This window comes from Cololabis saira, chromosome 3 (genome assembly GCF_033807715.1).
Source record: "Cololabis saira isolate AMF1-May2022 chromosome 3, fColSai1.1, whole genome shotgun sequence".
In the NCBI taxonomy this organism is placed as follows: Eukaryota; Metazoa; Chordata; class Actinopteri; order Beloniformes; family Belonidae; genus Cololabis; species Cololabis saira.
The window spans coordinates 21,629,073-21,650,887 of record NC_084589.1 but is presented as its reverse complement, the minus strand read 5'-3'; the positions used below and the strand labels follow the sequence as shown (position 1 = coordinate 21,650,887).

The following is a 21,815-nucleotide window of genomic DNA, read 5'->3' as shown; positions in this document are numbered from 1 at the left end:
GATCTTTGCAATCAGGCCTTTTGTGTGAGAATCTCTCGAATATCAGCTGCTAACAGGTTCAAAGTGTCTGACAGTCTTATGGAAAAGAAGCCTTTTGTTTTGTTTCCTTCAATCTAAGTTATTATCACGTCTAATGAGACAGTCTCAAAAAGAAACCACTCGTCAGTCCAGCCGAATCTCACCACATATAGTTTGAGTGAGCATAACTTCAGGCATAAAGGAGCTGTTGACGTCAAATTCAGTGGAGGCATTTTGATTTGATGGCCATCAGTGCTTACTTAAATCTGAGAATACAAAAGATGAAATCCCAGAAATTTCTAGAGAGGATGAGGAGAGAGAAAATAAAAGGGGAGTGATGAGTAAACCTTAGAAACATTAAAATCATTGCAGTACAGCCTGCGGCAGATCTGCCTCCCACTGAAACAGTGTTTTCTTCTGGAAATGGTGCCTTTATTAAACTGTGGTCAAACAGTTCAGTGGATATATGATGGTCTATAAGGTGCAGAGCTTGCATCCACCTGTAGCACAGGTAGCCATAACAATGTAGAGCCACTCCAAAAGCAGTATGACTCAGTACTTTGTTTCCACAGCTTGAAAAGGCACAGCGGTAAACTGGGATTTGTTTTAGAAAGCTACATTTTGTACTTAATCGCTTTAACATTACTCGGCTTTCCTTCCAGAAGCTCACCTCCCACTCATATTTAAGTTTACGCTTCCTGCAGCAACTCACTTCCCACAAGATTTCACAGCAGGATTTTACTTTCCACAAAACTTCAGCAGATTTATTTTTTCAGACACATAGTTTGATAACAATTGGAGTCTGGCAGTGTTACTTTTGAGTGCAGATGATTACCCTGTCTTCTTACACTGCAGCCTTTTCATGCTTGCCAGTCAGTCTGGTTCAGCTTAGCACGAGTCGCACCACAAAGATTTCTGTGCCCATCAAAAAATTAATACTTGAATGCAAGAGAAAATAGAGCCAAGGTTGAAAAATGTTTGGGCAGCTAATGTAATACAACTCAAAGAGGACGTTCTTCGACTGAGTAGCATTGTGGGTAATAGATGAAGGAATGTCTAGCCTAATAAGACAATGATTCTGGTTCTGTTGCCTGTAGACTGAATTAAAACTTTTGCTACTGTGGTCATTAAGTCCCGTTTGGCATAGCGTGTTATTCACTTTGCGCTGCAGTGCGACTGTTTTGGTTTTAAGGCCGTAACAAAACTGTGAGTTTACTTCATTTTCCAATTAGCAGCATCTTGTAAATCTGAGGCACAATCAAAAGGAAATAATTAGTGTCAATTTAATGGTTAAGAACACTGAAAGTAGTATTCATTTCAAAATGAGTAGATTTGAACATAAATGGATTCATAAATACACATTAGTGGGTGCACTTAGACATGAAGTTTAGTCCTGCTGTTATTACACAGTCGTGCCGGTGCACACAAACCTCCCACCTGTCTGCAGCCATAACTCCTGGAGCTTCTTTCATTAACTAGCCTATATGTCTTCTTTTTCTACTCCTCATCCCACTTCCTCGACCTTGGACCCTGTAGATTCGGATTAACAGGGAAGTAAGTACTTCACTGCTCGTTCTTCTGCCTGCCATCACTCCTACTCTTGCTGCCCCCCCCACTCCTCTCGTCCCCCCTTACCCTCGTCTCTTTCCACTGTCCTCTATCCACAAGTGCTCAGAGGTCAGAAAAAGCTCTTTTTACTTAATGGCCTTAGAGGAACACAAGGACACGTGTCCTCTCCGGATAGAGGAAACTGCTGTCTTTGTTAGTTCTCATAAGCCAAAAAAAAAAAAAAAAAAAAAATCAGGACGTTTGGTTGCTATGGCAACTGCCTTAAGAAGAAGCAGAAGGAGGAGAGGACCGGTGGTATTCATGCTGATAGACTTTGGCCAGGGCACTAAGAAATTGTGGATAGCAGGCCTCACAGCAGCGGTCATCCATCTCCATTTCAAACATGTCCCCGTTTATCTGACTGGATGCGCTTCAGTTCAGCAATTCATCAGCAGGGCGGAAGGACTCGACGTATTAGGAAGATGCCCTCTTCAAAAAAAATGTAAGAAATAAATAAATAAAACTATTATCTTCATGGATTGCTGCATCACACTGATGTGATGAGAGCCGGTGGGCTGGGAGAGTTTATCCGGATTATTCCTGACATGCCTTCCCCTCGTCACGGAGCTATCATAGTCATGTAATTGCGGCCTCAATTACCCTTCAAGCTGTTCCTCGTAGCAAACAGGTGAACCGCAACACCACCGGAGCTTTCTAGGGGATGTTTTCACAGGATCCAACGGTTAGATAAACTGTACTTGCTTTTTTAATTTTTAATTTTAATTTTAGAAGGACTCTCTTCGAGCTGTTTGCTTGTCTTGAAAGTGTTTGTGATCGAGGTTTGTGACCTCGAGGCTGTAGCCATCAACATCTCCGTTCATTCATATCCAGCCCATTTTCGCCATGTGAAAACATCTGTCATCAATATCAAAGGCTTTTACTTCCTTTGATATAAAGGTTTTCAGACTGCTTTGCTGCTCATTTTTGAATTTGCTCTCAGAGGTAGTTTATGACGGCGTCATGCATTTATGGAAAACCTCTACGAGACATTGTTCCACTTAGGGGACTTGAAAAATATATCAGTAAATCGGATATATGAAATTAAAAAGACTTAGTTCTTCATTTTTTAATCATATTTTCATTAAAATGTCACTGGGATTCAGTCACCGTTCACTAAGACACCCCGACGTGTCGTATAAATCACTTGTTCAGAGATGCCGCAGTAGTTTGTTAAGATCTACTGTAGTAATAACCAAGTGTTACCTCAACTGAGGGGGAAAAGACATGGTATGGATTCTCCATGACGGGAAAAATTATACAGTAGGGATATTTTTATAGTTGCAGAATGGGTCAGGAGGAGAGCGGGGAAGAAGGGATGGAAAAGGGCGAGACAGACAGACACCCTCCCGTACAGCTGCGCCTGAGGCGCAGATGGCTTACTCAGCATGTCATCCTTCTTCTCTCTTTCAGGGCTACCATCGATCCAACCACTTCATCGCCACTCAGGGTGAGTATCCCTGCAAGGTTGTGGTGTGTGTGTCTTTGTGTGTGAGTGAGGATTCAGTAATTGTACGCACCTTTTGTTTCGGCTTAATAAATTGAAGATGATCTGACCAATGAGCCCACTCCTGCAAAGGTCTCTTGCCAAAAATCCTCCCGGCTGCCATATCTAGTGGTGGTGTGACTGTACACCCGTGGAGGCGGTGTTAGTGAAGGCACAAATTAAATCTTATGAGATGAATCGAATCGTTAGACGTATTGACTATAGCTTCTTATTCTCGGAGACATGTGGAGCATCGTTCTTGTAGTCGTAGCGGGACGCTTGGTTCACACTCGGTGGCTCACATGCAGCATCGCCTCTAACGGGCAGCTGGAGTCTGTACAGTGAGCGAGCGTTAAAGATTCCTGTCTGCTTTTTCTAAACCCTGAGGAGAGTCAGTTTTCCTCGGCGCTCACATTGTAAAGTCAGCGAGGGTTTTTTCTCATCTGCTTATCTTGTACCAGCTCCTCTCTTCTCCTGACAGACTCAGAGAGACAGAAGCAACTTGCAAGAAGGAGAAAAGATGTCAGCTGTGCTTTTGTCTGAGCATTTCTCCCCCAGTTTTAAAGCTGTATCTAGCTCTATAAATGTCTGCTCCTCAGATGACAGTGAGTGACTGGTGGTCTCCCTGACTTTCATCATCACTCACTGCTGTTTCTTTGTCACCCATCCATCCTCTCCCCCGTACCTGCCTGGAATCCCCAATAACTCCTCAGTCATGAGAGATCAGCACCGCGCCTGTCTGAGAAAGGACGCTTGGGTCGCAATTATACAAAGATTTTATCAACAGAAAGAACTTCCTTTTTGGATATGGCGGGCTGTGATGTGGCATGTTTTATTTCTTTCTTTCCTCTTCCCACCAGGGCCCAAGCAGGAGACGCTGTATGATTTTTGGAGGATGGTCTGGCAGGAAAACTGTTTCAGCATCGTCATGATCACTAAGCTGGTGGAAGTTGGCAGGGTATGTTATGTGCGCACTCCCCTCCTCCCCCGTCATCACCCAGTGTTCAGATACATACCACATTTATTAAAAGGGAAGGTTTCGGCATCCGTATGAAGCGTTTTATATCTCAAAGAGCCTTGCAGCGCTTGCCTGAATATGAGCTATTAGATGCTACTAATGTTGTGCTTTAGTTAACTAATAAAGGGACTGTCAACACGTTAGATGAGATCATGATAATCTCATGTGATCATAGATGAGATCAGCAGCATTTCATATCTCCGTATGCAGCCACAGCTAGTAATCAGTTAGTTTAATGTGATGATAGTTCGTCATAAGAGGTAGTTATGGCAGACGGTTGTCCCAAAGGTGAAAAATTAGGTGCCATAACATATACAGAGAACATCAAGTCTTTAATTAATTCTTGATTAGAAATATTAGAAGGGGGAGGGAGGAAGGGAGGGAAAAAAAATGAGCCAAACAGGAGAGCAAAGCCAGCCACAGACACGGCAACAGACGTAGACAGACATGTGCAATGCCATCATTAAGAGCAATGGATCAATCAGCCACTGACGAAGATTATCAGTCTATTATTATTATTTTGTCCCAGCCGTAACAAAACTGGGCTGTATACGTAGGGCTTTTGTCCCCGGATATAATGCACGCTGTAATGTAGCATAATCTTCTTCCCCCACATACGTACCATACATTCTCCCATCCTTTTCCACTCGTGCAGGAGAAACATATTACCGCAGCTCGCGCTTACAATTACATCATTTTCCTCGCAGGATGCTTTCATCCAATTTGGTTTCCCATCTTGACTAATCCGGAAACACTCAAAAAATGAGAAGTTGGGCTGTGTGGGTTCAGACCAAATAACACCTCCATTAAATGAGAAAAGAAAAAAAAATCTTCCAGTGTTGTTGTTGGTTTTTTTTCTGCATTGTTGGTTAAAAAATAGGAAAAAGGGAAAATGTTGTCTCTTGTTCATAATGCTACCGGCCATTATGTGATTATTGTGTTTTCCACCTTTCTGCCCCGTCTGCAGGATTGTGTCGTTGTGTGTGTTTTGGTTGTTTTTTTTTTCCAAAAGTTCTTAGCTCTCCTCTTCCACAACCTCATGTATTTTTGGTGTGCATGTCAACAGAAGGCTAAGCTAACTTTACACTCTTGCGCTGCTGTTTTTAATCAGGTGAAGTGTTGTAAATACTGGCCTGAGGACAGCGAGATGTACGGTGACATCAAAATCACTCTGCTCAAGACAGAGACGCTTGCTGAGTACACGGTTCGCACCTTCGCATTGGAGAGGGTGAGTTTATTGCACATTTACCTTTTTCCTGTCACTGTTTGCTTCCTTTTGCATTCGTCATTCAACATAATATTGTCAGTTTGTCACACTGTGATGCACCGTTACTCTGAAACAAACGCTCCGCAGCAAAACAGCCATAACACCGGGCATTAATTACAATTTTATGTAGTGCATTAATAGAAATGATTAGATCCTTGACAGGATCAGGCCGATGAGGTCCGAGTGTTAAATTCAGAGGAATTAACAGCAGTAGCGATTCGTATGCGCGTGCCATCCTTCAACATAACTGCGACGGCAGTGGTGCCCCTGACGGCCTCCGTCCTGTCAATCTCGTGGGGAGATTTTTCCTGGGAATGGCTCAGAGAAACCCGGGACTGACAGTGGCACAAACACGGCATTATCATTACTCTGTCACATTTGCTCTCCCAGGGCAGAAGCTGCTGCTGCTTATTCAAATCGGCACGAATTCAGGAACTGGTGACAACTTGTTTTTCAAGTCTTTTTAAATTTTTTTTTTTTTTTTTTTTAATTCCTGTCTTCAACAAATCTTTGCTCTGCAGTTCTTTTCTTAGTCGTTTTTGTACGAAGGAAGAAATTGCTGTGTGACAGCAGCAGCCTTCCAGTAGACAGGAGAAACCTCCCAGCCGTCCCTGAGCTCCCTGGAGCATCAGTAATTCCTTTCTTCATGTCTGTCACAGTGCAGCTGCTGCTAACTTGTGACGCCCAGAGGCCTAACTGTCGTCGAAGACCTAACACCCCATGTAAATAATAGACTGGCTGTCTTCACACTCAACCAAAAAAATTGTCACAGCTATCATCCAGCCGGATTGTTCCCGAGCTGATGCGAGCGCATCTGTTGTGAGATTAGCGCCAAAAGGGGACTTGGTTGAACATTCTAGCCTTTGTGCAACATCTCACGGGTAATGGTACATTAACGGTGTTTCTGCGTGGCAGAGAGGATACTCAACCAAGCATGAGGTTCGTCAGTTCCACTTCACATCTTGGCCCGAACACGGGGTACCTTATCACGCCACCGGACTCTTAGCTTTTATACGAAGAGTGAAGGCTTCTACACCTCCTGATGCCGGCCCCGTGGTCGTCCACTGCAGGTACAGTGAGCCTTAATACCTGTTTTAACAACCTACCATGGTAGCTCCAAAAGTATTCTCTTGAAGATTTTGTAATATATAGTGTTATCTTTTGGAGGAAAAGTGTGGAGTTGTTCCTTTACCGTTTCTCTGAAAGCTTTAACAGTAACCCCAGTCACAGTGTTCATGTGTTTGTAGTTTACTGTTTACTTGAGCTGTGTTGTGCACACAAAGCAACAAACGCAATAAACAGCTTGCTACTGGAAAGCTAAATTGGTTGTTTTGTTGCCCAGTAAGCAGGTAATGAGCATTTATCTTGCCAACCTTTCTGCAGCACATGTTCTCAGTTTTTACAATAAAATTCAAGAACTGAAAACTTGCTAGTGTGGATAACATAAATAACTGTATCCAGGTAATAACAAGACATCAGGCTACAGGATTTATATTTTGTTGCTGAAATTTTCAAACTAGCAGGAAGAAAGTGCTCGTAATTAATATTGGCTTCATTCAGTGTCTGAACTGGACAGTTTTGGACGTTTGATGAACTCATGGGCTGCAAAAAGGACCAAAGGAGAAGAGTATAAATAATATGAGGACTGGCATTTATTCTTGTGTGAATAACCTCCTGCACTGGAATGTGCCACGCACTAACATTAATCTGACAAAGAGCATTTTAAGCAACTGGAGATTATGATTATGTAACATTTGAACTGCGTGTCCCTTGTAAAGTGATGACTTTTTCATTGCAGCGCGGGGGCAGGTCGCACCGGCTGCTACATCGTGCTGGATGTCATGTTGGACATGGCTGAGTGTGAAGGTGTGGTGGATATCTACAACTGTGTGAAAACCCTCTGCTCTCGACGGATCAACATGATCCAGACAGAGGTCAGGACAACTGTGCAGCCGGGAAACCTCCTCACACTCAAACTGAGTCATATAGCCCGCGTTATCCATCGTTTTTTCATCTGTTTCTGCCTCTTGTTTAGAGAGTCGAGTGGGATGTGTGTTAAGTTGGCGTGGGGGGGGGGGGTTACTCCTATGGTGGGCTTTGTTTGTCGGAGGTCATCGCAATATTTCTCAGAGGAAAAATTCTCGCCGTGTTTCCATGCGCTGCGTAGGCATGAGGTGTTGTTTAGGTGTGCAGATGATTTCTATTTTCACTCCTTACTACGCAACTCTAACCCTAACATCACTCTATGTTCCATACGCAGATATTTGCAGGGCTGCTTCAATAAACTGCTCACTATGTTTGTTTACTTTAAAATATTCATTTCATCTGCAAAAGCTTTGACGCACAACCGATATTAAGGCAAATGTTTAAAGGTGATTTTTTTATTTATTTATTCTTTGACAAAATGAATACAATTGTTCCACTGGCTTCCAGATTTGGGCACAATAAGTCTATTTCCTGCTGCTTGTGAACAATATGATATCAGAATCCCTCGGCTGTCTGCAGCCAGGCCACTAATGTCCATATAGGGAAATTCAGCCGTGGCGTGACCTGGAAACGGGATCAAAATCTGAACGGATCGATTTCTCACATTTATTTCTGTTGGGGCAGCACACTCGCTGCTTTAATAAGTCGTGTTTATGGTCTGATAGGCACCCCAGCAGCAAAATGCTCGAGTCTTCGAGAAGGGAATTTTCGATAATATGTCCCCTTTAATTCAGAAGAAGTCATATTGTGATAAAATGTCCTCCCTTTTTTATATTGTTGATTACGTCTTACTTTCCTCTTCTGCAATGCCTGCTCCGACGTGTTCGGAAAGCCACAATAAATCACTTTATCTGCTGTCCATTCAGGAGCAGTATATCTTCATCCACGATGCCATCCTGGAGGCCTGTCTCTGCGGAGAGACGGCCATCCTGATGAATGAGTTTGCCGTCACCTACAAGGAGATGCTGCGAGTGGATTCTCAGAGTAATTCCTCCCAGCTGCGAGAGGAGTTTCAGGTGGGAATCAACCACTGTGTATTGACTTGAAGTTGGCCGCATCTCTTTTATTCTATTTTTTTTCTATTCTATTGACATTAACAGCATAAAAAAATATAGCTGCTTAAACCTTGCGGGGGATAATGTTCAGTTTTGAATTCAGTGCGACTGACATTGAAATTCCCCGTCTGCGCTCTTGGAACGTTTTATGAGATGTTGATTAGGAGACTGGAGAGCCAGCTGTGTTTCCACATGCTTTACCTGCCTCCTCCTGCTGCAGCGCTGATTTCAGGGTTAGCATTTCAAAGTGAGAAGCCTTATGCTCCTCCTTTAATTTGATCCCATTTTATCCTCATACAGTATACATACAGTAACACCTATGACGGGAGGATTGTGCGTGAGTAAGGAGAAGCGCTGCAGGTGGTGCATCCCTGGTTACAAAGTGCTTCTTCTTGAAGGAGAAGGAGAATGTTACATTCCCCGCTTTGATCTCGTAGAACTTATCCGCCTGGCACTGATGTTGAAAGCCTCTCCACCACCCAGGCAGGCAAACAGCCAACAAATTGTACTGAGATCAGCAAGTCACAGATCTATTATTGATGCCGTGTGTTACTGATCCAAATATTTTTCTACTTTGTCTAATATAATTATGCTTAAATGAACAGAGAGTTCATAGGCGGGATTTCTTTTTGAGTTTGAGTTTCTTTATTCAAGCATCATATTTGTCATGGATTTTGCCTCATTTAGCCTTTATTCTTTTAAGCCATTTTCTTAGGTGTTTATTCTATCAAAGACTCTGTCAATTAATATTACAGGATTTTTGCACTCTCTGTTTTCCCAGTCCTCCCTATCTGTCTGATTCACTCCTCCCTCCTCTTCTGTAAGAGCCCAGACTCCTTTACTGTGTCTCGCCACTCTCGGTTCAGCTTCATCCTCAGCTTACCTCTTAAACGTTTCCATTTGCAGACGCTCAACTCTGTGACCCCCCACCTGGATGTGGAGGAGTGCAGCATTGCCCTGCTGCCCAGAAACCGAGAGAAAAACCGCAGCATGGACGTCCTGCCACCTGACCGGGCCCTTGCCTTCCTGGTCACCACAGAAGGGGAGAGTAACAACTACATCAACGCCGCTCTCGCTGACAGCTTCCACCGGCAGGCTGCCTTTATCGTGACCCCTCACCCCTTGCCGGGCACCACGGCTGATTTTTGGAGGCTGGTTTTCGACTACGGCTGTACGGCCGTGGTCATGCTCAACCAGCTCAACCAGTCGAACTCTGCCTGGGTAAGGTTAAGGTTTCATACGCACCCACTTTACTCACACAGCTGTACAGGTTTTTACCTTCAAACTCGAGGATGTGTGAACGCTGCTTTCACGATTTCAGTATCTCTCTGTGCTGGAGATTAGTACCTTCATACCATTTTATTGCACTTTGATCCCTGACCACACTGATCTCAAGGCATGACTAGATAACACTCCACCCCGTTTCCTCCTTCAAATCCCCCGATACATCTCTGAAGATCAGACGTGCATCACCTGCCAGCAGCATGTCAGGGTTCCTTTTTATTTTGCCGTCCCATTCTTACATTTTTTGTCTGCGCTTCAGTGTTCACCTTTCTTACTTTAACTGTTGCAGCAATATCAATAAGCACAATCATTTCAATTAGAAGCATAATACAAACTTTATTTTAATCAGTAAAACATTAAGAAAATGAAAATCTAAAAAGAACGCCACAAAGTCACCTCTCAAAGGAAATTTTAAGGAAGTGAAAGTGTTTGCCATTAGAAGCTGCTCCATGTAGTTGGTGAATGAGGACTCACCAGGCGCTGTGTGATAATCATCAGCCATTAAAATAAAAAAAGCTTTAAAAGTCATCACTGTAGCATAGATCTTATCTTTCACATTGAAAATTATGTTTTTACAAATCTTTCTGCCTACTTTTAAGCACTAGACCATCCTCTATTTTCACACAGAAACTATTCTTACAGTAATAAACTACAGATTCTAGAAAATTTACTTTCATTTTATCTTTTTTTTTTAGAGGTGGGAGCAAGAAAAAAGGAGCTTTCAGCAGTAATCCAATAACCCAGATGATCTACAGTATTGTAACCTGCAGAGTTGTAACAGCAGTGACAGGATTCGCCTTAAAAGAGCCCAAAACCGCTTAAACTTGATTACAGATGCGTTCTGATGTCCGATTTGTTGGCACAAAGGTAAAACAGATTGACAAACAATTTTGCACAGACAGCAGTGTTGGTGTATAATTTTGTTTGTGCTGCAGGCACAACTGGCTTCAACGGTGTGAAAAGTAATAAGAAATGTCGTGGCGTCCAGTGTTGTGGCCTGCGGACAAGATGTAAAGGGTAGAAAAGATTGGACCTTAAATGGCCCCTTATGTGAGACACCACTGAGATGTCACCTGAGCGGATGGAGAATATTAGCTGACACAAGCACATTTGCAGCAGAAAAACAAACAAACAAAACAACAGTGAGTACAGACTAGCACTATTACTAGCAACATCAGCGTTCATCTGTTTAATGGTAATACTGTTATGTGTAATCTCCTGTTTAATTCTATTTACTCCTGCATATTAAACAAAAGTTTAAATAAAATAAGAGTGAAAGAATGTAGAGCCATATTTTAATACATTTTCTCAAATGCTGCACTATGTTCCAACAAGCACTGTTCAGTAACATCAGCGTTTATCTATTTATGATTAAGTGTTGTGTTATGTGTATTCCCATATTTCATTCTATTTACATCTGTTTAATGAATAATAGTAGGAATTCAATAACAGAATAAATCATCGAGGGTAATGCCTTACAGGATCGAGGCTTTTGATTTTACACATGCAAGATTTAAAGGCTTCACAGTCAAATTTAAAATACAAACCATGGGGAAAATTTGTTACGCATTTTAAAAGTCTTGCGAGGCACTTCCTTTAAGTTATGTTTCTTGAAAAACACTCATGGCAAAAGGCTCCACAACTCAGCCTCCCGACGACTCAGTTCGTTGCAAAGCTGCACGAAAACAAGAACAAACGAGGTATATTCGGAGACCTGAAGGCCGTCCTCTGCGGTGTTTCTAAATGCCTCTAAAGGCATCGCTCCTTGTAAGGAGCACGAGCTCGGAGCATAAACCAGACAAGCTCGCGTCCTTGTCTATGGTTTGCTACAACACTCAAGTGTTGGGTTTTCCAGCAGGCTCAGAGCTATCACTATACAGTAGTTATCACTAAATCTTTAAGAGCAAAAGACTGTCATGAGTCTTTGTGATACGGTTAGTAACCATGGCAACTGTAGAAACAGTAGTCATTAATACTAATTTAGCACATCTCCTGTTTCTGACTGGCTGTTTTCACTCAGATATGTTGGATTCCAGCTCTGGAAGTACCAGGAGGAGTCAGATGAACCAGTGTTTTTCATAAATATCTGCCTTCGTATTGATCTCAGATCAGAGCAATATTAGTATTACCACCGGTGGCTAAATGTTTTTTATGTTTCAAAGTTGCAGATTTCTGATTAAAAAAAATTCTTTTTACTGATAATTTTGCCACAGTTAAAAAAAAAACAAAAAAACAATTGGGCTAGCTAACTAAAGCCTGTGTGTTTGGCAGACAGGTAAATCAGATCAGATCAGATCTGATTGTTGCAGTGCTTAGGAAAAACCTTAAAATTCAGTCTATTTAATGTTTAACTATAGGTTTTACCAGTTGATAACTTTGGTTAGTTCTCATCGTTATTCAGTGTTTTCTCACCATAAGAGTTCCACCTCCAAACCCTGGAAAGAGCTTTGTTAGAATGTCTATGAAAACCTTACCTTTGAAGTGTTTGACAATACTGTCTTTGGTAAAAGTTGGATTTAACCTCCTGTGTTGAAATCGTGGGAATAGAAAACAAAAAGTTCTTCAAGCCTCTTCAATCCCACTTTTCATCCACTCCCCCTTTAAGTGTTCTTTTTCATCTTTTTTCTTTTCAGTGTAAGGCAGACCTTTTGGGTCTCGTCCAGAATTGAGATCTCGCCACTTTTAGCTGTTTATTGTAAGATCTGGTCCTGAATGTTATTTATTTGAAGGCTGTGGAGGACTGTACCTTTTTGCAGTTGCACTCTCCCAAACCAATTTCATACCTCCTTTATGCTGCTTCTTTCTTCCTATCAATGCTGGTATACTGCTCCTTTTTTTATGTAGGCACAAGCTAGCACAACCTTTCTCATTACTGTTGCAAAGCTTTTGTGTCGCTTGGCCAGCTCAGTTTTTAACAGTGCAGGGACACAAACACTCTTACTTTAACACCGTTCTCTTTTCTTTGATGATCCATTGATAAAAATAATTACATTTTTTTCAGGTTTTTGGTCACCGTGACACCAGTTGTATTTTTTTTCCCCTCAGTGGTGTGTAATAAAATGATCTCATTCATCAACCCGTGTTCTCCCCGTAGCCCTGTGTCCAGTACTGGCCGGAGCCGGGCCTGCAGCAGTACGGACCCATGGAGGTGGAGTTTCTGTCCATGTCTGCGGATGAAGACGTCATAACACGTCTGTTTCGGGTCAAGAACGTCACAAGGGTGAGCCATAATCGCAACAAACATCTTTCACAGGATACTTCAGGTAGATAGAAGCTTTAGTGTTGTTGCACTGAACACTGAGTATTGACAATAAATAATAATCAGCTGAGATCTTCCCTGGGATTTCAAACATAACCCAGATTATTCAAATACATAGTCATACAAAGTACAAAGATACTGTTCTGATATTTTGATTTAGCTACTTCCCATATGATCGATGTCAAACTACTGTCAAAAAATGTTTTCCTATGGACGAGACACAGAAGCCCATTGATATGCAAGCTCTAAAGGTCAGTCTCTCCCTTTCTCAGTTGCCCACTTGTCATCGCTGACATACATTTATTCCGTTTCTTAGGTGCCTTTGACATGCTAAAGAGCAAACTTTCATCATTTCAGTGTTTGTAATATTTCAGTTGCATTTTACTTCTTCGTGCCCGCCTTCTCCAAAAGCAGGCACAAACCGGCTTGAATGTTTTTAAAATGTGCAGAATTCGGGAGAGCTCATTATTCAGCGGTAACGCTATTTTAGCTCGACTAAAGAAAAGGTCATTTTGACTCCTCAAACTTTATTGTTTTGAGTTAAGAAGCAGGTATGAATGTTTCATGTGCAGCACTCTGCATAAGTACATGCATACATTGTGCTTGGGATGACTGTCGACCAATTATAGAACAAATCTGTATGCACGGCGTCGTCGACAGTTTCATTATAAGCGACGCGACAAGCAGCTCACAGAACTTCTTTTCTTGATTGGCATCCGTACCTCCTGCGTCGTCTGCCCTTGTCACTCCCCCTCTCTACCTGTGACACTTTTTTCCTCTGCTGAGTGCATATCGCAGTCTGGAAAAAGGCAGCTCAACACAGCAAGGAAAGAATCAAATTGCACTGAAATAACACACTGCACTCTCCCTCTTTCTGTGCATTTATCGTGCATTTCCTTTGTGTGACAATGATATACAAGGGTGGGGAGTAAAAGTCAAAGAAAGTGCATTGTAAGCATATGTTGAGTGTGAGTGTGAGACGAGTTAAAAAAAAAAAGTACAATGTAAATTCCCACTTGCTCTGAGGCAATTCCTCCATGCATCATTAGGTGTCTTTCTTAGCCCAATTTGCATGACTCACAGTTCTCCACTGGACCTTAAGTATTAGGTGAGACTCTTTGGGACAAGGTTATAAACATGCAGGGATCTCTTTCACACGCAGCATGGGCTCCGCTTACACCTGCAGACCCATGCATTTAAAAGTCAGGCTGCTGAGAGAGCACAGCTGAGAAAGCCAGCTAGCAGTCAGGGGAGCACTCATATTTGGCACTTCAGAAATATGGAACAACCACCAGGTTTCTTACAACACAATCACGCGTGTGTGGACTCTGACTCTGTTGTTTTTTTCATGTGAAGCTCCAAGAAGGCCAGCTGGTGGTGTGTCAGTTCCAGTTCCTGCGCTGGTCAGCGTATCGCGATGTTCCCGACTCCAAGAAGGCTTTCCTCAACCTGCTGGCTCAAGTGCACAAGTGGCAGAGGGAGTGTGGAGAAGGACGCACTGTTGTGCACTGCCTGTGAGTTATCTTTCAACTACATGCATGTGTTGTAAATTACAAAAAAAGCCAGAACATCAGTTCAGTATTGTTCTGAAAAAATCTTAGATGCAGAATTGCTGTCTCTGAAAACGGACACGCAAAAGTGCACCGGAAAGCTGATGGTAGGACAGAGACTGCGTCCAGCATGGGATGTCACTTGGTGCGCTGAGACACAGGGCCATGTGATATGCCAGTGTTTTTTTAATGTGGAAAATGAAATGGTGGTGTAATGTGCTGTGCTGGAATTCTGTACTCCTGCGTTGTCCTAATCCGCCCTTGTGCACACCCCACCAATGAATATGGATGGACCTGCCAGCTCATTGCTGACCCGTCACACGTTCACACCCACCACCCCCGTCCGAAAGCCCATCAGTCAGTGCTGTCACATGGTGTTACCCACGACAACCAGGAAGGAGATTACAGAGATCAAATCAATTATGGCTTAATACTGAATGCGATGGTTCTCACTACACTAAATTCAGCACTGCCAAAGCGCTGACGACAATTGATTACCTTAATATTGCTTGTATACGCTGTAGAGCCTCCTACATCCACCTTCACTGCATCTGTCTCAGGAGAGAGGAAGTGGATTTTCCACCGGCAGTTTATAGATATTGCCTTTCATGTCTGATGATGAGGCCAGTATTTCACAGGAAATGCCGTGCTGTCCTCTCATTCCTCAATCTGTGATTCCTTGTAGTGTTTCTTATTTTACTATTTCTATCTAATATACATACCATATCTCTATAGTTTGTCCGGACTGCATGAATTATGTCGAGTACCTGTTGTTTTATCAAATGACATGAGCATAAAACAGTATTATCACAGTTACACAGATGTACTTAAACTCCTTCATTGTCCTCCAGAAGTTAAACATTTTAAGAGCCTGCTTCCCTCTTAAGAAGAAAAGAAAACATGTGTGTTTATGTTGTCATTGAACATACAATAGGATTCCAGCACTTTTTTTAAAGTAGATGTATCAGTCAGGTGTAAATAAAATAATCATTCATCGCTTTAAATACCAGTTTGAATATAATAATATGAGGTTGGTGTCCAAAGCATGAAATCTTCTCCATGAAATCAGCTAAACTTCCTTTACATAACACAAACTACAAAGAGCCTGCGTCTCGTTTCTACAGACCCCAAGATTCAAGGGCATTTTGTCTCACACAATTACTTCTCTGGTGTGCTCATCCAGAAAATAAGAAGTTTCCAAACAATGGTTGCACAACTCCCAGCCTTCGCTGATCAAGTGCATCCTCACCGTTAAGCAAACACTCATTCAACTGGACCACACGTCCGCTGTAGTGGAAAATGCCCAGCTGAGCGGAGCTCTGCTTCCAGCTTGTTTTTCTTGTTTATAAAAATGCCATAAAACACAGTTTTTTTTTGTTTTTTTTTGTGTTTTGTATCTTTTTAAGCAACCTGGAGCGGGACTATGTCTTCGCATAAATGAAAGGTCTCAGCTCTGGAAACCTCGCTCCACTTGGTGTTGGAATTTTATAGTGATACCCTGTATTTTTGTTAGAAAATGTTTCGATGACACATTGTATTGTATTGTAAAAGAAAATGATGGAATATTAGTTTTAAATGAAAAGAAATACTCTGGCAAGTGAAGAAGTCCCTCAGTTAGACTGTACTTTACCACATGCTAACACGTTCACCTGACCTTAACCTCAACCAGAATACATACAAGAATTAACAAGAATTAAAGTCTTTTATTTATTTATTTACTTTTTTAAGTAATTTGGCAGATATATTTTTACACAGAGTTCCAAATACACTACATGTGGTTTGCTAAATGATGCAGCAGGGCCTTAAATATTTTTAAATAATTTTTACATTTTTATGACACTTTAATGTTGAAAAGAAAACAATATATGCAAGCTGCACTTTAACAGGAATGATACAATATGAACCAGTGCACTTCTTATTTTATTAGTATTTTCAAACTCCTGCTCTAATCTTACTATTGATTTCGGCTGAAACCAAATGGTTACACGGACTTCATTTGTCTGTTTTTATTTCTTTTCTTTGTCTAGGGGTGTCTGAAGGTACGAAAGATAGCAATTATTGTTTGACTGATTAGATACCTACATGTAAGCAATTACATAAATCTTTTGGCAGTTAAACGTGTAGAAGAATGATAGAATAATCACAATTGTACCGAGCCCCAGGAGGGTCATGATGATAGAAAATCAATGCTAAACGTTTGCACTCCCTCTACATGTTTTTCCTCCCCGCTGCTCCACCGAGGATGCGGTGCGATGCAGGAGACCGGTACTGGTCGGGACCACAGAGTTGGCTGGTGCGTCCTGAGCTGTGGTTGCCGCGGTGCCGCTGTGTGAACCGACATACTCGTAGTAGAGGAACCGATTCACTCGTCTGTCTCGCCGACAGCTGCTGGGGCTAATTGAGACAGACTGTAGCTGTGATTATGACGGTAGCTATGGGTAGAATAGCCACGGCGGTGCTTTGGCTGTCATGACTATGACTGGGACACATCGGAGTATAATATGTGTGATTGTTGTTTAATGTGGCGGTTGCCTTTGTGTGGTAAACTGATGCCGCTATACTGACATAGTATTGACCTTCTGCGGTGGTTTGTTAAATCTGTTTATCAAGGAGAGGCCTAAGTGGCCACAGTCAGCATATATAACTCATTTAAAACTGTTTACAGTCTCGTAGATTCAGCCACAAATGCAACCAAAGCTCAAGTGAGGATCATAAACATAGTGACAGCAAAACTGGGCCCGCAGCCATAGGCCTCTGGGTAATGACTCAAAATGTAATATGACAGACTACAAAAGATAACATTAAAGTAATGTGGGGAAATAATCTCATCACATAATTTCTGGCAACTATACATCTAGTAAGGAGATATATGCCATCAAATGTGTGTGTGTGTGTGTGTGTGTGGGTGAAAAAGAAAAATGTGTGTTGTTTTTGCTTTCTTTAAATATGATACATACCTCCACAGCAACGGCGGCGGTCGGAGTGGGAGCTTCTGTGCCTGCAACATCCTCCTCGAGATGATCCAGTACCAGAACATGGTGGACATCTTCTATGCCGTCAAAACTCTCCGAAACTGCAAACCCAACATGGTGGAGTCCCTGGTGAGGACACCTCAAACCTAATAAAAAAATGTGTTTTTAATCTTTTCATGGATTAAATGTTAAGAAACAGAGCAATATTAACAAAAAAAAGTTAGTATTTCTTCATATTTTGGAGAAATGTATTAATGTGCCCAATCCTTTGAACATCGTGTAAACCTTTCAAATTCATGATGACAAGCGTAAACTGTATTCTGCTGTTGACGTGATTTAAAAAAAAGGAACAAATCTGAAACATGTTCAGTGTATTAAATTAAGAAAAAAAATCTTTAAAAGGGCAGTTTTGTGCAATGCAATTGCAGTTTCTTCCTCAATGCAACACATGGGAGGTTCGATGACTCCCTGATGTTTCCTGAAGTGTCTCATATGCAGCTAAACCATCCCAGCTCATGCATGTACTAGAAAACGACTTTTGCAATGCTGTGAACTGCAGTGACCAGCACTGCACGCAGGACAGGGTTCACTCAGGCTGAGTCTTTCTTTGATTGATATTGTCCTGCCTCTGCTTTTTTAACTGAAGAACATTGTGTTTTTCTTTAGGACCAGTATCGATTTTGCTACGACCTCGTCCAGGAGTACTTGGAATGCTTTGACGGCAGATAGCAACTAAACGTTTACGACAGCAGCAGCGTCCTGTGTGCTGGAGATTCGATTTGAGGCCACCCACTGACCTCTCCTCTTCTTTAATGTTCGGACCTTTGGACTTGGCTTTGAAGGGACTGCAAGAGAGAAAAAAAAAATATAAGGTCAAGGTTCTAACTTTTAACCTTTAATGTACAGCTGTGATTTCCTCCTTGTTGGTGATGTTTATCTCTTTTGATATTTTTGTGTCTTACTTGGTCCTCTTTGCCTCTTGAACTAAATGTCTTTTTTGCTCAAGGGTTCAACAAAACAATATAATGAGCTACAAAAGGGCCTGTCTATTCAAAGGCCAACGTGACTGTGCTTAATCATTTCATTTGGACAGTGTGGCCCTGGATGTGATTCCAGAGTCACAGCGTTAACCTAAGCTTGGAAGCATTTTCTTCTTTATTAAAAGAGCTGCATACAACATCAGTCCACTGTGGTTGTGGCATGACCTAGCTACCATACCATAAACTGCCTTATCGTCTGATGTGAGGACATATTTGTTCAAGTCGCCACATGACCCAACTTACTGGTGCGCAAAAACAGCCACCGGAGATTAAAATGGACCTGCAGCATCAGAACTGACCAGCCCAGTATTCGTCAGTACTGAGGGTAGAAACTGTACAGTAGTGCAATGTGTTGTATTTTTGCCATAATGTGTGTTGCTGGACTACCACGTGTGCTGTAGGTGGGCATTCCCAGGCACTGCAGCGGTGGTCCCGGTACCACCGCGGGAGCTTCTCCTCTCATTACAGTCACACTGCCAATCCCACCGACTGACTCAAATCCTTTACTTTGATCTGCAGCTTCATCTTGCCTGCAAACATACAGTGTGTGCTGCATCATCTCCTGTTCTCGCTCCGATGTGATTGTTTGTACTTGATGCTCAGCGAGAAAGAAAAAAGCGAGAGGTTGACTGTGCTGAGATGTCGTAGTGCTGGTTTGAAGAATGAGGTTTCGTCAGCGCCGCTGTGACGTGTGTGAACCGTTGCAGTTTTAAAGGTTTTCTTCTGTAACTGTTTTATGATTTCAGTGGTCAAGAAGCCTTTGGCTATCATGTAAAATATCAAATCCTGGTAAACCACTTTAAATTTGATCATTGCAGATGTGGGACTCATTCTAAGAGTTTTTACATGAAGTTAGTTGTTGTCAGTGGTGTAATATAAATAAAGTATAAATACACACACATATATATATATATATATATATATATATATATATATATATATATGTATATATATATATATATATATATATATATATACACACATACATATATAATAAGAAGGGGACATTGAAACTATTGGTGAAAAATTTGAAAAATCTGTCATATATTTCCACTCAGCAGTGAGTATTTCAGAGTTTTTGCACCTTTTTTTGAGTAAAAACAGTGAATTATAAAGGAGGAAAAGTGAGATCAGCTGATCAGAGACCCTGCTGTTTACTTATACAAGACTAATTTACTAGGGGGGCGGAGCCTGGACACAACCAACGGATCCTGTAGGCTGGAATGTGTGATACACACTAAAATCTGAATCAGCTTTGAAACACCCTCCTGAAAGAAGGCTACATCAAGCTGGGAAGAAGTTTTTGATTTACGTTACGACAGCTTTCATCCCCCTAGAAAATATAGCTTTTGCTCTTCATTATTGCCCTTTGAGATACGCTTCACTCCCCTTATCCCCGAAACGTGACGAAACAGAAGCGGATGTCCCCTGATGAGCGGGGAGACGCACCGAAGCCCAGAGAAGCTGAAAAGTGGCCGCAACAGGCGAGCTTGGCTGTTAGTTTTCAGCTGGCGGTCAGATTTAAGTGAGTCAGAATATGGGAGTTTATGAGACGATACACCATCGTCGCCAGGCTCCCAAAGATTTGTGCACATGTAGAGCAGCTCGTATTGGTTGGGGCAGCTGCAGCTGCAGTGCCGTGAGTGATCTGACTCCTAGACCGCTGGAGGAAGTGCCTGGACACTTTTTTCTGAAGAATAGAAGGAATCTGTACATACAGATGTATATTGTTATGTGAATACTTTGTGAATAATACGCTATATGTTTACCCAGAGTAAATACGTACAGTAACAGCTGCATAACTGCATAACTACAAAGCTGAATGTGCTACAAATGAGCATTTTGTGAGTTTTTTTTTTTTTTTTTAATATAATCTGAATCTGTGAGCGTTCATTTCAGCGCTCTTGAGTAGAACAGCCCATCGATGCATCGTATGAGTTTGCTGCCTGCTTTGCATTTCATTTAATTAATTTCAAAATATCTGGATCCACTTGATTCATTTCATCTACTGTGTGACTGTATTGTACTTTTGTTGTTCCACTTTTTACGATGACCGCAGCCTCCACCACAGGGCCGTGTATTTCACTTGTTTCTTTCCATATGAACCAACGGTACAAAGCAACTGTGTTTTTGAGCATTGTGTTTGTGGGGCCGGGGGTTGTATTTAATGAGAGGGAAGGTGAGGACAGATGTACATCGGGTTATCTTGGGGGGGGGGGGGTCATTCGAAGGCTAACGATTAACAATAAAAGAGCAAAGGGGAAAAACAGACGTGAGATTCTCCTGTCATTTGATATCCTGTCATAAATGCACACATGGCTGAAATAAAAATCATTCAGGTTCACCAAATGGTTTGTCAGCAGCAGCAGAGATCTGACATCTGAAAATGGATTTCCTGTCTTTGAGCATCTCTCCCAGCTGTGGTTTTCCTGTGGTCTTTTAGTGGTTCCCATCGTATTGAATCACATTGACCATTTGATCTTGCCTCTCTGCCTTATTTCTTTCTGCTACTCCACATCTTACACCACCCTCCAACACTTCCTCTATCCATTTCATTTTTTTTCCTCCCATCCCTCTCAGGCTTTCGGCTTTTGCTGCTTTGCAGAGTAACTTGACTCCAGACCACAGACTTCCTCTGTCACTGACGGCTATACGGTGAATAATGCAGCAATCCTGCAAACTGATCTAGTCTCCAGAAGAGGGACAAGTCCAATTAATTAGAGGGCGAGACCCCCGACTGTTGGATTGAAAGACAAAGTAGGCTGTCGAGATTTGCCTCTAGATTGGTTAAGGGATTGATTAGCCTTCAGAAACAAAGCGCTAAGTTAAAAGAGTACGTTTGCAAATGTAGGCTTTTTTAAATTTAGATATTTCATTTATCATTGTGATAAGAAAACAAGAACAAAAAACTCAATGCCTTTTAGATTAAATGAGATATAAATAAGGAGCTTTTTCATGGAGGCAGATCATTTACACAACTCTGTTTAACATCTGTTCTTTTCTCCTGCAGAAATCTATTACCACACAAAACTCTCTTTCCATCCTCTGTTACTGGCATGGTTTAAATGAACAGTCAGACCCTTCAATTTAGACGGTGTAAAGACTGCCACAGTCAGTGTAGTGTACCAGTGAGCTCCAACAGGGTCTTTTTCCCCTGGATTTCTAACGTTAAAACTTCTTTTGTAAATTAAGTTTTTATAAATGTTTCCCTGAGTCCCAAACGAATCGTGGTGTCTCCATAAAATGCCTATAATGCATATTATGTCAGTCAATAG

The 21,815-nt window shown here is 41.9% G+C and overlaps 1 protein-coding gene across 4 annotated transcripts in view; it reads left to right on the top strand.

Annotated features, from left to right (window-relative positions):
• Positions 1-20,749, top strand: part of LOC133427993 (receptor-type tyrosine-protein phosphatase U) — a 204,346-nt gene extending 183,597 nt beyond the window's left edge. For 2 of the 4 annotated variants that reach the window (XM_061716516.1, XM_061716514.1), the window contains 12 exons: positions 1,555-1,572; positions 3,037-3,073; positions 3,970-4,067; positions 5,239-5,355; positions 6,310-6,464; positions 7,193-7,328; positions 8,247-8,396; positions 9,342-9,656; positions 12,814-12,939; positions 14,335-14,492; positions 17,494-17,629; positions 18,167-20,749. In XM_061716516.1, the coding sequence (XP_061572500.1) occupies positions 1,555-1,572; positions 3,037-3,073; positions 3,970-4,067; positions 5,239-5,355; positions 6,310-6,464; positions 7,193-7,328; positions 8,247-8,396; positions 9,342-9,656; positions 12,814-12,939; positions 14,335-14,492; positions 17,494-17,629; positions 18,167-18,229 (1,509 nt within the window). In that variant the 3' untranslated portion in view covers positions 18,230-20,749. The remainder of the gene's footprint in view (positions 1-1,554; positions 1,573-3,036; positions 3,074-3,969; positions 4,068-5,238; positions 5,356-6,309; positions 6,465-7,192; positions 7,329-8,246; positions 8,397-9,341; positions 9,657-12,813; positions 12,940-14,334; positions 14,493-17,493; positions 17,630-18,166) is intronic. The other 2 variants (XM_061716517.1, XM_061716515.1) reach the window with 1 other exon arrangement.
• The last annotated feature ends 1,066 nt before the right edge of the window (positions 20,750-21,815 follow it).